This window comes from Chanodichthys erythropterus, chromosome 10, assembly GCF_024489055.1.
Source record: "Chanodichthys erythropterus isolate Z2021 chromosome 10, ASM2448905v1, whole genome shotgun sequence".
Lineage (NCBI taxonomy): Eukaryota > Metazoa > Chordata > Actinopteri > Cypriniformes > Xenocyprididae > Chanodichthys > Chanodichthys erythropterus.
In genome coordinates, this window is record NC_090230.1 from 50,452,809 (window position 1) to 50,470,588 (window position 17,780).

Sequence of the window (17,780 nt, forward strand, 5' to 3'; positions counted from 1 at the left end):
AATCAAGGAACTTTGCTACCGTACCATGGCTGCAGCAGGCGCAATGATATTACACAGCGTCTCTCACAAATAACCTGTGCAAGCAGGGGGTCACAGGCGATGTGTAATATCATTGTGCCTGCTGCACCCATAGTACGGCATAGTATGTCTATTTAGAATTTGTAACGTTTTTTTTTTTTTTTTAATTGAAAAGCCCAAAGAACTGCATCTTTGCTAAAAGAATTTAATGTTTGTGATGACATTTAATTTTTAGTTCATTTGTTTTGTTTCTTTTTATTTAAATTATTGTTGTGTCTCAATTTATACTAATAAAATTTGTGAAATGTGTCAAGAACGTGCTGTTGAATGCATTTTTGAAAGTTTAATAAAAAGAAGTTGTGGAGGAATTCCAGTGAGGAAAAGAAAGTCATGTCTGTTCTCTTTCCAAACATAAAACAAACACAACAGTACTATATAAAACTTAAAGCTATTCACAAAAGCTAAAGGAACTAAAGGATTTATAGATACTTTTTATTAATTTTATACGCTAGTCCACATATGTACTAATGATGTCAACTAGTTACTGACCTGATGCAGACTAATACACACATAGCTGAAGCGGATTGATATCGTCTTAGTCTGGACTGGATTGAGGTTCATGCTAGCTAACATGAAAATAAGCGGGACAGCCTGAAATCTGCCCAAATGGCTCACAATTACAGCACACTGCAGTTCCATTTTTCGCCACAGATTTACATTGGAAAATTGTGGGTCGCTGTAAAGCTGGGGAGGGCTCCAAGACCGGCTGCCCGCTTATAAGTATCATAACACACACCTGCTGTCCGAAGCCATACGTTAAATTGTAATATCCTGCTCACTTTACGTCTTAAAACACTCTAGAAAATCTGAAAAATATTTGTTGCAGAATGCCGAACACTGAACACATTTACAATTTATTATTGTTTCAGCTTGTATAGAGGTCTATGTTTGGATGACCCTGCCCATACAAATGAGCCGTGGCTGTTAGTTTCAAAAGTAATTTACTCATTTTGATTGTGGATGCCACAACATTGGTTTATATCCGGACTATAAACTGTTAGCCCAATATTTTCATATATTTACAACAAAGGAATAGTGATACTGCCAGCTGAAATCACTGTTTGTGAAGTTGTTTCATATAGTTTACATGAGCGCTGCGCTCTCTGGATCAGCGGCAGTGCAAAAGCAGGTTTAAATTCATATTCCAGCATGACGGTAACTTTAAAGGTTTAATAGACTGCAGGAATTGTTGTCATTTAGGAATAAGATCACTTGTGTGTTTGAATCGATATTGCAATATTTTAATGATTATTCATGCATATAGTCTATGGAGAAACAGACATCTCTCAGATTTAATCTAAAAAAGATCTTCATTTGTGTTCCGAAGATGAACGAAATTCTTAAGAGTTTAGAACGACACGAGGGTGAGTTATTAAAGGGTTAGTTCACCCAAAAATGAAAATTCTGTCATTTATTATTTATCCTCATGCCGTTCCACACCCGTAAGACCTTCATTCATCTTCAGAACACAAATTAAGATATTTTAGTTAAAATCCGATGGCTCTGTGAGGCCTGCATAGGGAGCAATGAAACTTCCTCTCTCAAGATCCATAAAGGTACTAAAAACTATTTAAATCAGTTCATGTGAGCACAGTGGTTCAATATTAATATTATAAAGCGACGAGAATATTTTTGGTGCTCCACAAAACAAAATAACGACTTATTTAGTGATGGCCGATTTCAAAACACTGCTTTAGGAAGCATCGGAGCATAAATGAATCAGTGTATCGAATCTGCTGTTCGGAGCGCCAAAGTCACGTGATTTCAGCCGTTGGCAGTTTGACACGCAATCTGAATCATGATTCGATACACTGATTCATTTATGATCCGATGCTTCCTGAATCATTGTTTTGAAATCGGCCATCACTAAATAAGTCGTTATTTTGTTTTTTTGGTGCATGCAACAAAAATATTCTTGTCGCTTTATAAAATTAATGTAGAACCACTGTGCTCACATGAACTGATTTAAATATGTTTTTAGTACCTTTATGGATCTTGAGAGAGGAAATGACGTTGCTCCCTATGGAGGCCTCATGGAGCCATCGGATTTCAACTAAAATATCTTAATTTGTGTTCTGAAGATGAACGAAGGTCTTACAGGTGTGGAATGGGATGAGGGTAAGTAATAAATGACATATTTTTCATTTTGGGGTGATCTAACCCTTTAAGGCTGGTACCACATTCATTCAAACTATAAAAGCCTTGAATGGACCCTTTTCACAGATTGTGATGACGTGCATCCACAGTTATCAAAAGTGCAAATCTACTGACATTTTTTATTTTTTAATGAAAAATAATAATGATAATATAGCCTATATTTAAAATGCTTTACTTTGTGTTATTGCCTCAGCTGTAAATTACAAAACGAATTAACACTGCTGTGTGAGTGTTCATATATTTATAAGAACTTTTCAGCTGGCTCAATATAACTCATGTTAACACAGAGCATGATTTGTTATTTTAAACACTCTCAGTTGTGCAAGTAGTCTATATATTCTGAAGCTAAAAAAAGTTTAGGAATAAATATTTGAGCCATGATAGCAAAACATAACGTTTCCAGTTTAATTATAACCACTTGATCATTTTTAGTAATGTCTGTAAAAACAGACTTTTTAATGAACAAAATCATCATCTCTAAGGACCTGTAGGGGTTTTTGAAGCTGAAGTGAGTTTGTGATTTTCATCCTCAGTCATTGTGAAACCAGGTGGGGAGCAGTTGTCTGGCAAGAGAGCAAGGATGTTTTTGCCAGTGAGGCAATCAGCGGACAGGTACACTTTCCACTTACATGACCTTGTGAGAAGCGAGGCCTCAGTGAGATCTGTTTTGAAGCCCCTGCCTGATTCCCTCAGCTTTAATAAAACATGTGCGAGCGCGCAGCAAGGAAGCGCTTTGAGTCAGGGATACTGTAAAAACCGTGTCTGTCAGAGAGATAACAAGGTAGCTTTGGCATAGTGCTAATTGGCCATTGCGTTCCTATATGCAAAGAATATTTATCACTTCTGACAGGGATTGAGAGCATTTCTCGTTTTTTCCCACTTGAACAGTTTTGCCCTTTGCAAACTGTGAGTTTTATCAGCGTATTTGAAGATGCACTATGAGATAATGAATTTTGGAAACATGGAAATGTTGGCCGGTGTTCCTTTGGGGTAGGATGTTAAGACTGCTTAAAATGCACACACTAGTTACACTAAATCAGAACAATGACAAACACACCCATTACAGATAAAGGGGGCCTCCAGGGGCCAAAATGTTGTATTTGACCAAGCTATGAAATACTTCTCATTTGCTTTGCTCTGTTTACCAACAACAATGTAATTTTGTTACAGCAAAGAATTTTGTTCTCCATCCATGCAGGGACTGCAGATGAAAATTAGCAAGAATGGCTAAATCTGGTACATTTATGTAGGAGACTTGTTTACTTGTGTTAATGTGCATTGTCCTCTTTTAACCTATTTTAGCCCACCGGAAATTATAGTTGCCGCAGTGTATGGTTGTCATTTTCCTTTTGTAAGTATTTTTCTAGATGTTTTCCATGTTTTATGTCTCTATGACATACAACCAAATAAAGGATTTCAAGAACAAAAAAAGGGTATTCCCTCCCAAAGAAAAGTAATTTTCATGTTAATATTAAGAATTTTTTGTTGACATATATATAAATATATATATATATATATATATATATATATATATATATATATATATATATATATATATATATGGGGTATACTGTGTTTAATGGGTTAATAAATCAAGGTTATTGGTCTTTAGAGCTTTTTGCTTTCATAATATTTTATATTGTTATATAATATATATTGTTATTTATTTATTTATTTATTTATTTATTTTTGTTTGTTTGTTATATGTGACCCTGGACTACAAAACCATTCATAAGGGTCAATTCTTTGAAATTAAGATTTATACATCATCTGAAAGCTGAATATATATAAGCTTTCCATTGATGTATGGTTTGGTAGGATAGGACATTTGGCTGAGACACAACTATTTGAAAATTTGGGACTATTTTGGGACTATATAAGACTATTTGAATCTTAAGGTTCAAAAAAAAAAAGAAGAAAGAAAATCAAAATATTGAGAAAATTGCCTTTAAAGTTGTCCAAATTAAGTCCTTAATGTATATCCATTCACAATAGAATTGTTTATATATTTACGGTAGAAGATTTACAAATATCTTCATGGAACATGATCTTTACTTAATATCCTAATGATTTTTGCCATAAAAGAAAACAAAAATCAGTAATTATGACTCATACAGTGTATTGTTGGCTATTGCTACATTATACCTGTGCGACTTCTGGCTGGTTTTGTGGTCCAGGGTCACATATAGGAGTAACTTTTTCTAATGAACGATGTAATTTAACTTTTTAAATTCACAATGCTCTGTTGGAGCGACTTAATGGCTGGACTTTGTTCTGCACTATGTTCCACCACTTTAAGACATTTGTTGTTTGTTGTGTTTTCATATTCAAGAGATTATAAACTAGATTATAAAAATCAATTTGTTTGGAAATTGGACTACACTGTTATACTCTATGAGACTGATTCACTAAAAAAAGTTCAGGAATCTTTCTACACTGGTTGTGATGCACGTTTCTGAACCACCAAGAAGAACAGACTCAAAAGATTCATACTTTCTGAAGATTCATAATTTTAGGAATCAGACTACACTGGTCACATGGTATATTTATTCACTGAAAAGAAATAGATCACAAGAGTCATTTGTTTGAAAATTGGACTACATTGGATGTACTCGAAGATTTTAAATCATTAAGAAGAACAGGTTCAAAAGACTAAACTGGAAAAATGTTATATTACACTACAAGGAATACAATATACAATATATACACTAAAAGGAATGAGCTCATATGGGTTATTAAATTGGGAAACAGACTATAGGCCTATGGTTGTGCAGCATGTTTTGAATCACCAAAAAGAATAGTCACAGTGTATGCTATTGATTTACTAAAACGAATCAGCTCATATGGGTCATTCGTTTGGCAGTCAGACGACACTAGTTGTGCGGCATGTTTTTGAATCACCAAAATAAACAGATTCAAATATTCATTCATTCAGGAATCAGACTACACTGGTCAAACTATATTTTACTGATTCAACAAAAAAATCAAATCATTGGGGTACACTGCATGTATCGTGCTGTACACCGCAAAAACAAAACATTCCAGTTATGACAGTTATGGTCCAGTTATGACGTTTTGTTTAAACATTACAAGGTCTAAAAAACATTTTTGGTATTATTTTAAAGATGCATCTGGTTCTGAATTAAAACTTATAGACAGACTTGAATGTAAAAGAGCATCAGCTTTAAAACATCTGAACCTGAGACAAAAGCACTAATATAAAACAAAAAACAAAAAAATGAATCCTGGGTAAATATTTCCTTAAAATGTAGATACTTAAATATGATTCACAAAATCACATGGTTCTCAGCCTGGAGCATGACAATGACAAAGCCATCTCAATAAGATTTTAAACTCAGAAAAGACTATCTTCTAAATGACAAGCAAGAGCTATTTCACACTGAACCACCCAAGACTTCTAACAATGGCTTATCCAGCAGTTCTCATTGGGTAAAATCTAATTAAACATGCTTCAAAGGACAAAAGCCTGACTACCATGAAGCCGCCTGTGCACATTGAAATGAAAAACACTATTAGAGCACATGTTAGCTCTTATCAAAAAGTCAGAAAAGGTCATAATATGTCATGGTTTTCAAGCGGAGATGTGAAAAGAGGCTAATTTGGAGGACACATGCACAGCCAGGGTCATATTTGATAAATGTGCTTGTCTTGATTATTTTCATATATGTGTCTTGCAAAATACCTTTATTAGAAGAATACATGTGCACTGACATTTGCAGGTCCAAACGCTGAAGCAACCTGACAGTGTGTTGCCTGAGTAGACACATCTAAATATGTATTTTCACTTGAATCTGGTTTGTCTCTGTTTAACCAAGCATGCTGTCTCTCACTGTTCCCCTTTATCTGTGCCGACAGCCATGGACTCCGCTTCTGCAAAAGGGAATCTGTGTTCTGACACGGGCAAGCCCTGCAACCCATGTCTGGATGCCACGAAGGCCTGCAACCTCAACGACACCTGCAAGAAACAGCGCACTGCCCTCATGGCCACCTGCAACCCCGCAACTCCCATTCAGCAAGCTCACGAACCCTGCAACCGAAAACGTTGCCACAGAGGTCTGCGGCAGTTCTTCGACCGCGTACAAACGGAATTCAGCTACCCATTGCTTTTCTGCTCCTGTCGGGATAAAGCGTGTGCCGAACGTCGCCGGCAAACCATCATGCCTGCTTGTTCATATGAAGAGAAGACAAAACCCAATTGCCTTGAGCTAAGGAGGACTTGCCGCTCAGATCCACTCTGCAGGTAAGGTTATCCAGTCCGAGTCACGGCACCAGAAACACAATAAATAGGCTACTGTTTCACCAGGGCTGCAACCAGACTATTTTGTTATTCGAGTAAACGTGTTTTAAAAAGTTTTATAAAATGGTTAGTTCCTGTCCTTGATTCTGATTGGTCAATAGCTGTGTTTAATTTGCGATAAATTAATTTTGCTATGACCGCTTCACCCAACGGTTCTGTGTATCACTACACAACCACTTTTAGCAACGTAAACTGTATGTTCTCAATTGATATTGTTCATTGAAACTTACTGTATTATGTAGAAGAGTACATAATAGTTTATTACCTGCATTCAGATTCAGCATTTTCCTTCAGGTCAGTCCTATGTTCATAATAAAAAATCTGTTTAAAATGTCCGATGTATTATTTTGTCCTTTTAACAGTTAAGGGGTTTTCCCATGACTGACAGAACTAGTTAACCCTTAAATGCATACCTTTATGCATACCTCCTCGTTAATTTTTTAAAGTTAGACATCAACCTTCTTGGTATTCCTCAATCAATTCATTATAAAGAACATAACAAGAAAAAAATCATAAAATTATAAAAGAATGCCTATTTTTGTATTCATTTTTTGTAAGGTGTGTATGAGTGCATGAATATTTTTTTCTGCACAACAATAATAAGTGCAATTCACATTTATTCCACAAGGTGGCAATAGTGACGACTCATTCAGACAGAAAACGAAATAATAATAAAAACATGAAATGGTTCAGCGATTTACTGCAGAGCAAGTACTGAACACAATCAAATATGACTGTAACTGTTACAGGATGAATCTGGTGAAGCTGTTAGCGATCAAAATATTGATTTTGTAGGTGTTGAAAATGATATAGTTTTGAGAATACATTTGAGATCGCGAATGGGCTCATATTCGTGACCTCAAACATAAAACTAGCCCATTATTTGCTGAATTTACTGGGAAATGAGCTCTGACGAGGACAGTGATGATGGCATAAAACATCTGCTCAAACCGAGCCCTTTCAAGCTCCAAAAGGTAACAAAATATGATTTATTTTATTCTTCTGTAATTGTTACTCTAATATCAGAGGAGTTTTATATTATCGCGACAGGTAGAGATCCTTCCATGTTAGATATAGATCCGGGTCGATAAAGACCCGAATATGTAAGAATGATTGGCGAAACAGTCATGCATTTAAGGGTTAAAGAATTTGTCAGTTGCGTCTTGTTCCGTGTTCACAACAATTCAGTCTTTTCAAAGTAAAAGTCTTCGCTACTAACTGACACACTCATAAAGACAGTCTTTGCCGCCATCTGATGGCATAATAATGTAACTTCTGTTGCTGTTCACGGTCAGGGACTATTTTTTCCGGCAGAAGGAAAGCTTTTAGTAAGAGTGTACTTCATGACAGTTGCATTGTTACATATTTTTGTCGCGTCGTGCCTAACAATGCCCTTCAGCCATGACTTATTCATGATACAGCACAGCCTCTCATACCTTATTGCTTACTTAAAGTCCCCATAAAAATCTAAGTTTTTTGGCTTTTAGTATGAATATGTTAGCCTTAAGGTTATCTATAAGCTAGTGTGCTCCAAAACAATGACACAATTCACATTAGGAGACATAATAATAATGTTCAATAATAATAATAATGTTAGTATTAATAATAATAATAATGTTCAAAACTTACAGTCTCTTGCTTCTGCCAATATGGTTTGTTTTTGGTGACATCACTCTGCACTTCAGCTTCTCATATGCTTCTCAAATGCTCTCTAGAATCTGAAGTGCCCACACCCTACACTATAAATAGACACTTAAAGGTGCCCTCGAATGAAAAATTGAATTTATCTTGGCATAGTCAAATAACAAGAGTTCAGTACATGGAAATGACATACAGTGAGTCTCAAACTCCATTGTTTCCTCCTTCTTATATAAATCTCATTTGTTTAAAAGACCTCAGAAGAACGTCTCGGTTACATAGGTAACCCTCGTTCCCTGAAGGAGGGAACGGAGACGTACGTCGGACAGACCGACGAATAGGAATCTCGCTAGAGAGGCCAATCTACTTCGAGTGTAACTAAACGAGCCAATGCACATTGGCATGCAATCATATGCATCAGCTGCTTACCTCGCAGCGCGGGTATATAATGAGCAGCAGGTGCGTTGCATCTTCAGGTTTTCGCTGAGGAGCCGAACCGAGCAGGCGGCAGCATCAGCAGGACAGAGCAAAGCCAGGGCTGGGTCTGCCTCCTCCGAGGGCAGCGCTTGCAGGCTCACTACCTGGTCCCTGAAGGGAGTGGTAGGAACCTTGGGCACGTAGCCAGGCCGGGGTCTCAGTACCACGTGGCTGTCACCCGGCCCGAACTCTAGGCACGATTCGTCGACCGAAAATGACTGCAGGTCCCCTACCCTCTTGATGGAGGCCAATGCCACCAGCAGCAAAGTCTTCATAGAGAGAATCTTTAAGTCTGCTGACAGCAAAGGCTCAAAGGGAGCAATCTGGAGTGCTCTGAGCACCAGAGTAAGGTCCCAAGAGGGTATGGAGGGGGGACGAGGAGGATTTAACCGTCTCGCCCCCCTAAGGAACCTGGTGACCAGGTCGTGCTGACCAACAGATTTGCCATCTATGTGGTCGTGGTAAGCGGATATGGCAGCAGTATGGACTTTGAGGGTGGAGGGGGACAGCCTACGCTCCAACCCTTGCTGCAAGAAGGAAAGCACGACTCCAATCGAGCATCTTCGGGGGTCTTCTCGGCGAGAAAAACACCACTCGACGAACAGGTTCCACTTCGAGGCGTAAGCACGTCTCGTAGACAGTGCACGTGCCGAAGTGATGGTGTTAAGTACCTCAGGGGGTAAGTCACCTAGAACCTCCGCGTCCCGTCCAGGGACCAGACATGGAGTTTCCAGAGGTCTGGACGCGGGTGCCAAAGAGTGCCCCGTCTCTGAGAGAGGAGGTCCTTCCTCAGAGGGATGGGCCAGGGAGGGGCTGCCGCGAGGAGTGAGAGTTCTGGGAACCAGGTCCGGTTGGGCCAGTAAGGCGCAACTAACAAGACCTGCTCCTCGTCCTCCCTGACTTTGCACAGGGTCTGTGCAAGCAGGCTCACTGGGGGAAACGCATATTTGCGCAGGCCCCGGGGCCAGCTGTGAGCCAGTGCATCTGTCCCGAGTGTTCCCTCGGTCAGAGAGTAAAACAACTGGCAGTGGGAGGTTTCTGGTGAGGCAAACAGGTCTACCTGAGCCTCTCCGAACTCTCTCCAGATCAGCTGAACCACCTGGGGGTGGAGTCGCCACTCTCCGGGCAGCGCAGCTCGTGATAGCTCGCCGGCCACACGGTTGAGCACACCGGGGACATGAATGGCGTGAAGCGACCTCAGATGCTTCCGACTCCACAGGAGGAGATGGCGGGCGAGTTGCGACATGCGACGGGAGCGTAGACCACCTTGGCGGTTGATGTACGCAACAGTCGCAGTGTTGTCCGTACGGACCAGTACATGCTTGTCGCGAAGCAGGCCTTTGAGGCGGCTCAGCGCAAAGCGTACTGCCAGCAACTCGAGGCAATTGATGTGCCAATGCAGATGGGGTCCCGTCCAACCCCCTGACACTGCATGCCCGTTGTACGTGGCACCCCAGCCGGTGGCAGAAGCATCTGTGAACACCACAGCATGCCGGGACACCTGTTCTAGGGGCACTCCTGCCCGAAGAAACAAGGGGTCCGACCACGGGCTGAAGGTACGGCGGCACTCCTGAGTGATTGGCACCCGGAACGTGCCGCGTTGCCACGCCCATCTCGGGACTCGGCCGTGAAGCCAGTGCTGAAGCGGTCTCATATGAAGCAGACCGAGCGGTGTTACAGCCGCTGCAGCCGCCATATGCCCCAGGAGCCTCTGAAAAAACTTCAGTGGGACCGCTGTCCTGCCATTGAACGTATTCAGGCAGTTCAACACCGACCGAGCACGTTCCTCTGTGAGGCGTGCTACCCGTTCGACCGAATCCAACTCCATACCGAGAAAAGAGATCCTCTGCACTGGGGCGAGTTTGCTCTTCTCCCAGTTGACCTGAAGCCCCAACTGGCTGAGGTGCCTGAGCACTAAGTCCCTGTGTTCGCACAACTGATCCCGAGACTGTGCTAGAATGAGCCAGTCGTCCAGGTAGTTGAAAATGCGAACACCCTGTTCTCTCATGGGAACAAGGGCTCCCTCCACGACTTTCGTGAAGACGCGGGAGACAGGGCCAGCCCGAAGGGTAAGACTCTGTACTGATATGCTCGACCTTCGAACGCGAATCTCAGGAATGGCCTGTGTCGCGGAAGAATCGAAACATGAAAGTACGCGTCCTTCAGGTCGATCGCTGCAAACCAATCTTGGGGACGGATGCACTCGAAAATGCGTTTCTGCGTAAGCATTTTGAACGGTAGCTTGTGAAGGCTCCGATTCAAAACTCGCAGGTCCAAGATCGGTCGTAACCCGCCGCTTTTCTTGGGTACAATGAAGTAGGGGCTGTAGAACCCTGACCTCAAATCGGCTGGAGGGACCGGCTCTATCGCGTCCTTCGCCAGTAGGACTGCGATCTCCGCACGCAGAACAGGGGCATCGACATCTTTCACTGAAGTGAAGAGGACGCCCCTGAACTTGGGGGGACGCAGGGGGTGGTCCACCATGTTCCGTGGGCAGCTCTACTGGCTGCGGAGCGCACGAGGGGGGGGGGGGGGTTCCTAGGGGGTTGGTTCCCCGAAGGAAGCGCGCTCACCGTTATCCTCAAGTCACCAGCCCCGCCGCTCGCAGCAACCCTCTGAGGAGGATTGGAGCGAGGCGTCACCACAATGGGTACATGACTCATCCACAAACGCTGCCTCAGCGTGCCTTAAGCCCAAGCACGCGATACAGCGCTGGTGACCATCCCGAGGCGCCAGGTAACGACCGCATCCAGAAACACACAAGTAGAACGACATCTTTAAAAAGACGCGAACTACTCGTGTTAGCTCTTTCAAGGACTGACTCTTTTAGGTGCTGAAGCACGCAGGGGAATAGCCGCTGCAGCACAGACAGGGAAATGTGCAGCCTGTCGTGTGCACTCTCCTTGAAGGCGCTCCTCTTACCAGCTGTAACAACAGCTTTTTAGCGCTCTAGGCGCACCGTTTCACCAGCCGTGAGAACGGCCTTCACGCTGATTACAGCTTTGCTCAAACAAACAAAAGGCAAAAACAAAAACAAAAGGAGAATCGGCCCCGCTGCTGCGCTGTCCGCCTGCACCTCGCAACAAAGAGACGTCTTGAAGAGAGACTCGTTCACCACACTCGCTTTCAGTAGCTGTCTTCATGGAAGGTTTGGCTCCGAAGCGAAAAGCTGAAGATGCAACGCACCTGCTGCTCATTATATACCCGCGCTGCGAGGTAAGCAGCTGATGCATATGATTGCATGCCAATGTGCATTGGCTCGTTTAGTTACACTCGAAGTAGATTGGCCTCTCTAGCGAGATTCCTATTCGTCGTCTGTCCGACGTACGTCGAACGTGACCGACTGAATGGGAACGGGTGAATCTCAACATAACACCGACTGTTACGTAACAGTGGGGGTGTACGCCCCAATATTTGCATATGCCAGCCCATGTTCCCAACATTATAAAAGGCATCACACAAGGGCAGCCAGTATAAACGTCTGGATCTGCACAGGTGAATCATCAGACTAGGTAAGCAAGCAAGAACAATTGCGAAAAATGGCAGATGGAGCAATAATAACTGACATGATCCATGATAACATGATATTTTTAGTGATATTTGTAAATTTTCTTTTTAAATGTTTCGTTACCATGTTGCTAATATACTGTTAGATGTGGTTTAAAAAAAGTTACCATCGTTTCTTACTGTATTCACGGAGAAAAGAGCCATCGTTATTTTCATTTTTTAAAAACTTGCAGTCTGTATAATGCATAAACACAACTTTTCTTTATAAATCTCTCCAACAGTGTAGCATTAGCCGTTAGCCACGGAGCACAGCCTCAAACTCATTCAGAATCAAACATTAACAATATAACAGTATACAATACTCACATAATCCGACACATGCATGCAGTATGCATGACCAACACTTGGTAAAGATCCATTTGAGGGTTATATTAGCTGTGTAAACTTTATGCACTGTTCAAGGCAAGTGCGAGCTCCGTGGGCGTGGAGCATGAGAATTAAAGGGCCAGTAGCCCTGAATCGGCTCATTTATAATGATGCCCCAAAATAGGCAGTTAAAAAAAATGAATAAAAAAAATCTATGGGGTATTTTGAGCTGAAACTTCATAGACACATTCAGGGGACACCTTAGACTTTTATTACATCTTTTTAAAAAAAGTTCTAGGGCACCTTTAAGTTATGGCTGAAATCGGTCAATTGTTCACACAATGTGGTGAACATCACATAATGCACTATATACAGTAATAATACAGTAATAAATGATAAGGAATAATTCCTGTCCCACCCAAAATGTAGAAACCCTGAGGTCTTTTGTGAACAGTGCAAAGAAAAAATAAATGAATTGTCATTTCATTTTTTATTATTGACTACTATCAAGTAGTTGTTGAATGGACAGCAGAAGAAGTTAGATCAGTAGGTGATCCATATACTTAAAACACATTACAAACATTGAATCAGCAGGAGATCCATATGCTCATAAACATTTTAGAGATTGAATCAGTAGGTGGTCAAAAAGCATTTCACTACAGATGTAACCAATATGTAATCTATAAAGCCAAGGACACACAACCTATTAGAAGCATATTATTGACCCAAACACTCATGCTGATGGACAGCCAGTAGCAGCACCGCATTGACTATAAGGTTTGATCAGTATACAGTGTATCCAAGCATGCAATGTCTTGACCCTGCCTTATCATATAATGTCTTAACGTCAGAAGAACAAAAATCATTGATCGATCACACAACCAGTGAACAATTGTGGTCTATTAGCAACATTTAGAATAGGTGTTTTATTGAGTGGTGAGTGTTAATTAACCTAGTATGGTGAACTACGAGAAAATCGATTTGCTGTGTGTCAAATGAACCTTTCTCTTTTGAGTCTGCGCTTACCTTCCCCCAGTTCATGTGTCATTTATCAGTGCTCACCTGGGAATACAAGAGATTGCCTGAACACAAACCTGTCTTTGAAAGGCATTGAAAGAAAAAGCAACTCTAGAAGTCAGCTTCTTGCTCATGCTTAAAAAGTTGTTAAGGTCACACACACTATCTAATTGAATTAAATGAAATGCCACAGCACTGTTGTGAAAGAAATTATGGCATTTTTTCTTTTCTTTTCTTTACACCTTCTGTTTTGTTTGTTTTTCCTATACTTTTTGGACCGAATAACTTTTAAAACAAATGAATTTACTTGTAATTTAAAGGTGAAGCATAACATATTTATGCCACTAGCGGCACCAAATCAATCCACAAAAGTATCACAGTCAATTATCATCACAACTAATAGGAAGCTGAACGGAGTTGGACATAGTGGTGTATTAGAAGTAAAAATTATATAAATAATGTTCGGTTTCTCACACAAACCGATCGTTTCGTGTCTTAGGACATTAATGTGTCGTCACAAGCCGCAGGTTTTAATTTTGATTTGTCTAAGCAAGTTTTATTTACTGTTATAGTTGAAGTTCCCATCTACTGCTATTATTCAACTGACAGACGGCAGCGGTTGCAGTTAAAAATCATAATTTGCGTTCGACTGAAGAAAAAAAGTCACCTACATCTTGGATGCACTGGGGGTAAGCAGATAAACATCAAATTTTCGTTTTTGGGTGAACTATCCCTTTAAACATGACCCACTCAGAAAATTTCACCATCTTGGAAATGACATCAAATGGCACCTGCAGTCAGAGTTTTTTGATCTGTCTGAACTTTACAAGCTAGATATTTAATAAATCGGTAACACTTTACAATAAGGTTCATTAGTTGTAGCTAACATGAACTTATAATGAACTGCACTTCTACAGCATTTATTAATCTTTGTTAATGGTAATTTCAACATTTCAACATAATACATTTTTAAAATTAATAATGTATGAAACATTAGTTAATGCACTGTGAACTAACATGAACAAACAATGAACAGCTGTATTTTCATTAACTAACATTAACAAATAAATACAGTAACAAATGTATTGCTCATGGTTAGTTAATCCATTAACTAATGTTTAACTAATGAACCTTATTGTAAAGTGTTACCAATAAATCTAAGTAGGAGGTGGAAAACACAGCATTAATGTTTATACAGTTGTTTCCCCAACAAAGAAAATGTCACTTCCTGGGTGATGATGTCATTGGGAAACTTGATTTTGTAAGTTAAAGGAATATTCCAAAAAAATGTAAATAAAATTTCCTGAAATATATCATTTTATTAAGACATTATTTGGAGATATAGAGTGACAACTGGTACAGTGACAGTCTGTTTCAGGCTTTATATATATATATAGTCAAACCAAAATTTATTCAGACACCTTGACTATTTAATTCATTAATACAGTTTATTCTCTATAGTTTAAAAAAAAAATAGTAATAAAATGTGACAAGATTTCTAATATGACAAGTTAAACAGTGTCAGAAAAAAAATAATCTTAATTATGTCAGATAACACTTAAGCAAAACATGGTCAGGTCAAAGTGTCTGAATAATTTTTTGTTCCAAATTTTTATCAATTTTACTGGTAGTCCACTGTATGAAGAATTTTTGAATATCATAGTTTACTCTATTTTGCTATCCTCACTTACATAAATGATCTATAGTGCCCTGCACTCACTAGTAAAAAAATATATAAAAAAATGTCTGAATAATTTTTGGTTTGACCGTATATATAAACAAACCAAAAGAAAACAACAGAATGAGCAAAATGTGTGCAAGCATTACATTTTATCCATCCTGAATTTAACTCTTGCTCTTATTACATGAATGACCACTGGGCTCCAGACCCTTTGTCCTCAAACACTGTATGATGTGTGAACTGAGAGAAAAGTGAGGGCCCCCACCAGGCCAACCTGAGGACTTTGGCTGCCCTTTCTGTCTGTCATAGCCTCCAGAAATCACCTTGCCTTTCCCATAGCAGGAGACTGGAGGACATCCAACAACAGAACTGACTCAGTGAAGTGGCCAGGCTGAGAGATACAGTAAACAGACACACTCATATGTATTGTTATCCCTGACTTGAATAACTTCCAGAGTCCCTGCCATTCATTTTGTCCTCTCTAAAGGGCATTTAGTTTGTAATCTTACATCTTAAAGAGGACATGCTGGGCTTTTCAGAGATACCAAATGTTGGGGTTTGCACAATGTCCTATACCTAATTTAAAAAAAAAAAAAAAAAGAAAAAAAAGTCTGACAGCATAATTCATCACATTTTTGGGGGGAAGAGAAACAACTTATTTACTTACCAAGATGTAGTTTGTTTTCAAATCAGGATATGATTTGTACAAGAAAGACATTGTTTGATGTCCTCTTTATATAATTTTAATATATCCTTTTTTGCTAGGTCTCAGAAGGATAAATATCCTTATGTTCACAAGTAAATGTGAAGAAGAAAAATCATTTGATTTTGCTATATATGTAATTAGCAAAAACTGGTGAGAAATTCTAAATTAACAGTAAATATTTACATAAATGTAATATTTATTTCAATGTTTAATGGTGCATTCTGATACATTTCAAATACTTTTCCTTCTTATACCTGAACACAAATAAGATTATTCTGAGCTTTTAACAGTGTCCAAAAGCATTTCGAATAAGCATACAGATGAAGCTTTGGCTTGAGCTTAAATGTTAAAAAAGCCTGTCATAGACTCTTATTTGAGTCAGGTGACATGGATATTAGATTCAGTGTGCCTGCAGGAGTTGTGTAAATGATTCATGGTCTTGTTGCTTAGACTTCATGGTCATGGTCCTGAATCTCGCTGGACCTCCAGACTTCTTAAAAGATGCTAATTTAACCACACAAGCGTAAAAATATGCACACACATGCACCCACAGGAAATAAATCACATTAAAAGTAGGTACAAAGTTTAGAGTTTAAATACCAGTCATAATGCTTCTCTTTTATTTAACGGCTGAAGTCCTAAACACCAAAACGAAAACCTCCATTTTATTGGCAAGTAAACCCAGCAAGAACGTGTACCATTGATCAGTGATTAAGTCACACTTTTTATGATTAAAAAAGCATCGGTAATTCATAGATTTTTGTTGATATAGTTGAAATATCTAAAATCTCAACAAAATATGTACAGACCCACTGCATTATTAATAGAGTGCAGTCAGGATTATCACAAGGAGATGTTCAGAAACTTAGGGTGTGTTCACATTTCTTTAGCCTGGTCCGAATCCAAGTTTGATTGCTCCCCCTCCCTCGCTGGATTGTGTTCACATTTGTCTGAACCATAGTGTGTTTGTGTCATCAAATCAGCAGTTCACTTCCGCAATTTAGCACACTCTTTTTATAGACTTGAGTATGGTTCGTAGGTGCACACACAAGTTTGGAAAACATGTCATCCAAACGAACTGAACTCTGACATCAATTGAACCGTGGTGCACACCAAAAGTACTAGTATGAAAGCATCTTTAATGGATATAAAAATGTCAGAAAGGACATGCTAAAGTTGAAGTGCACTGACAGGATCTCTTCTAACAGCCGAAGAACCATGTCCAAATGAAGTGTAAAAGAAAGAGACGAGCCTTAAAATTCCATGCCTGAAATATTTGGCCTTGATACTTTTTCTTGTCTAAATGTGTGCTGTTTATTGTTTGCGGATATCCATGCTGGGCTCAGGCCAGAGTATGAAGAGGACTGGCATCCCAACCATCTGTTCCTAGATCATCAATGATAAATACTCCAATTAGGAAATGACTGGGCTGCAGTCATGTGTTTTGAAAAATCTATCTTTAAGATGATATCTGTGTTTTGGGCGTAGTAGCTGGTTTCTGGCTGGTCTAAATCCCTGTTTACATTACATTAACATGAATGTTTGGTGAGATAAACAGTTTAATTTGAATGAAAGGCTGCTAATGTGCTTTTCCAGACCAATATGAACATTTGCATGCTGTGAATGCAAATTTTTTTTAGAGAGGTGCTCTTATCTTTTTTCCATTACATTTGCAAATAAAGCTGGTAAACCAATAAGATTTGCTGTTTTGGTCACATGCCCAGAGCCACTGCTGTTACATAAAACCATGACTTGGTGGTGTGCACGAACAGACTGTTTTGCTGAGTGGCAGTAAATAGCAGAGTAAGATGTAAAATTGTTTGACGCACTTTCTT

At 39.7% G+C, this 17,780-nt stretch overlaps 1 protein-coding gene across 1 annotated transcript in view; it reads left to right on the forward strand.

Annotated features, from left to right (window-relative positions):
* Positions 1–17,780, forward strand: part of gfra2b (GDNF family receptor alpha 2b) — an 83,256-nt gene that overhangs the window by 39,748 nt on the left and 25,728 nt on the right. The window contains exon 4 of the mRNA XM_067398079.1: positions 6,112–6,496. Coding sequence (XP_067254180.1) covers positions 6,112–6,496 — 385 coding nt within the window. The remainder of the gene's footprint in view (positions 1–6,111; positions 6,497–17,780) is intronic.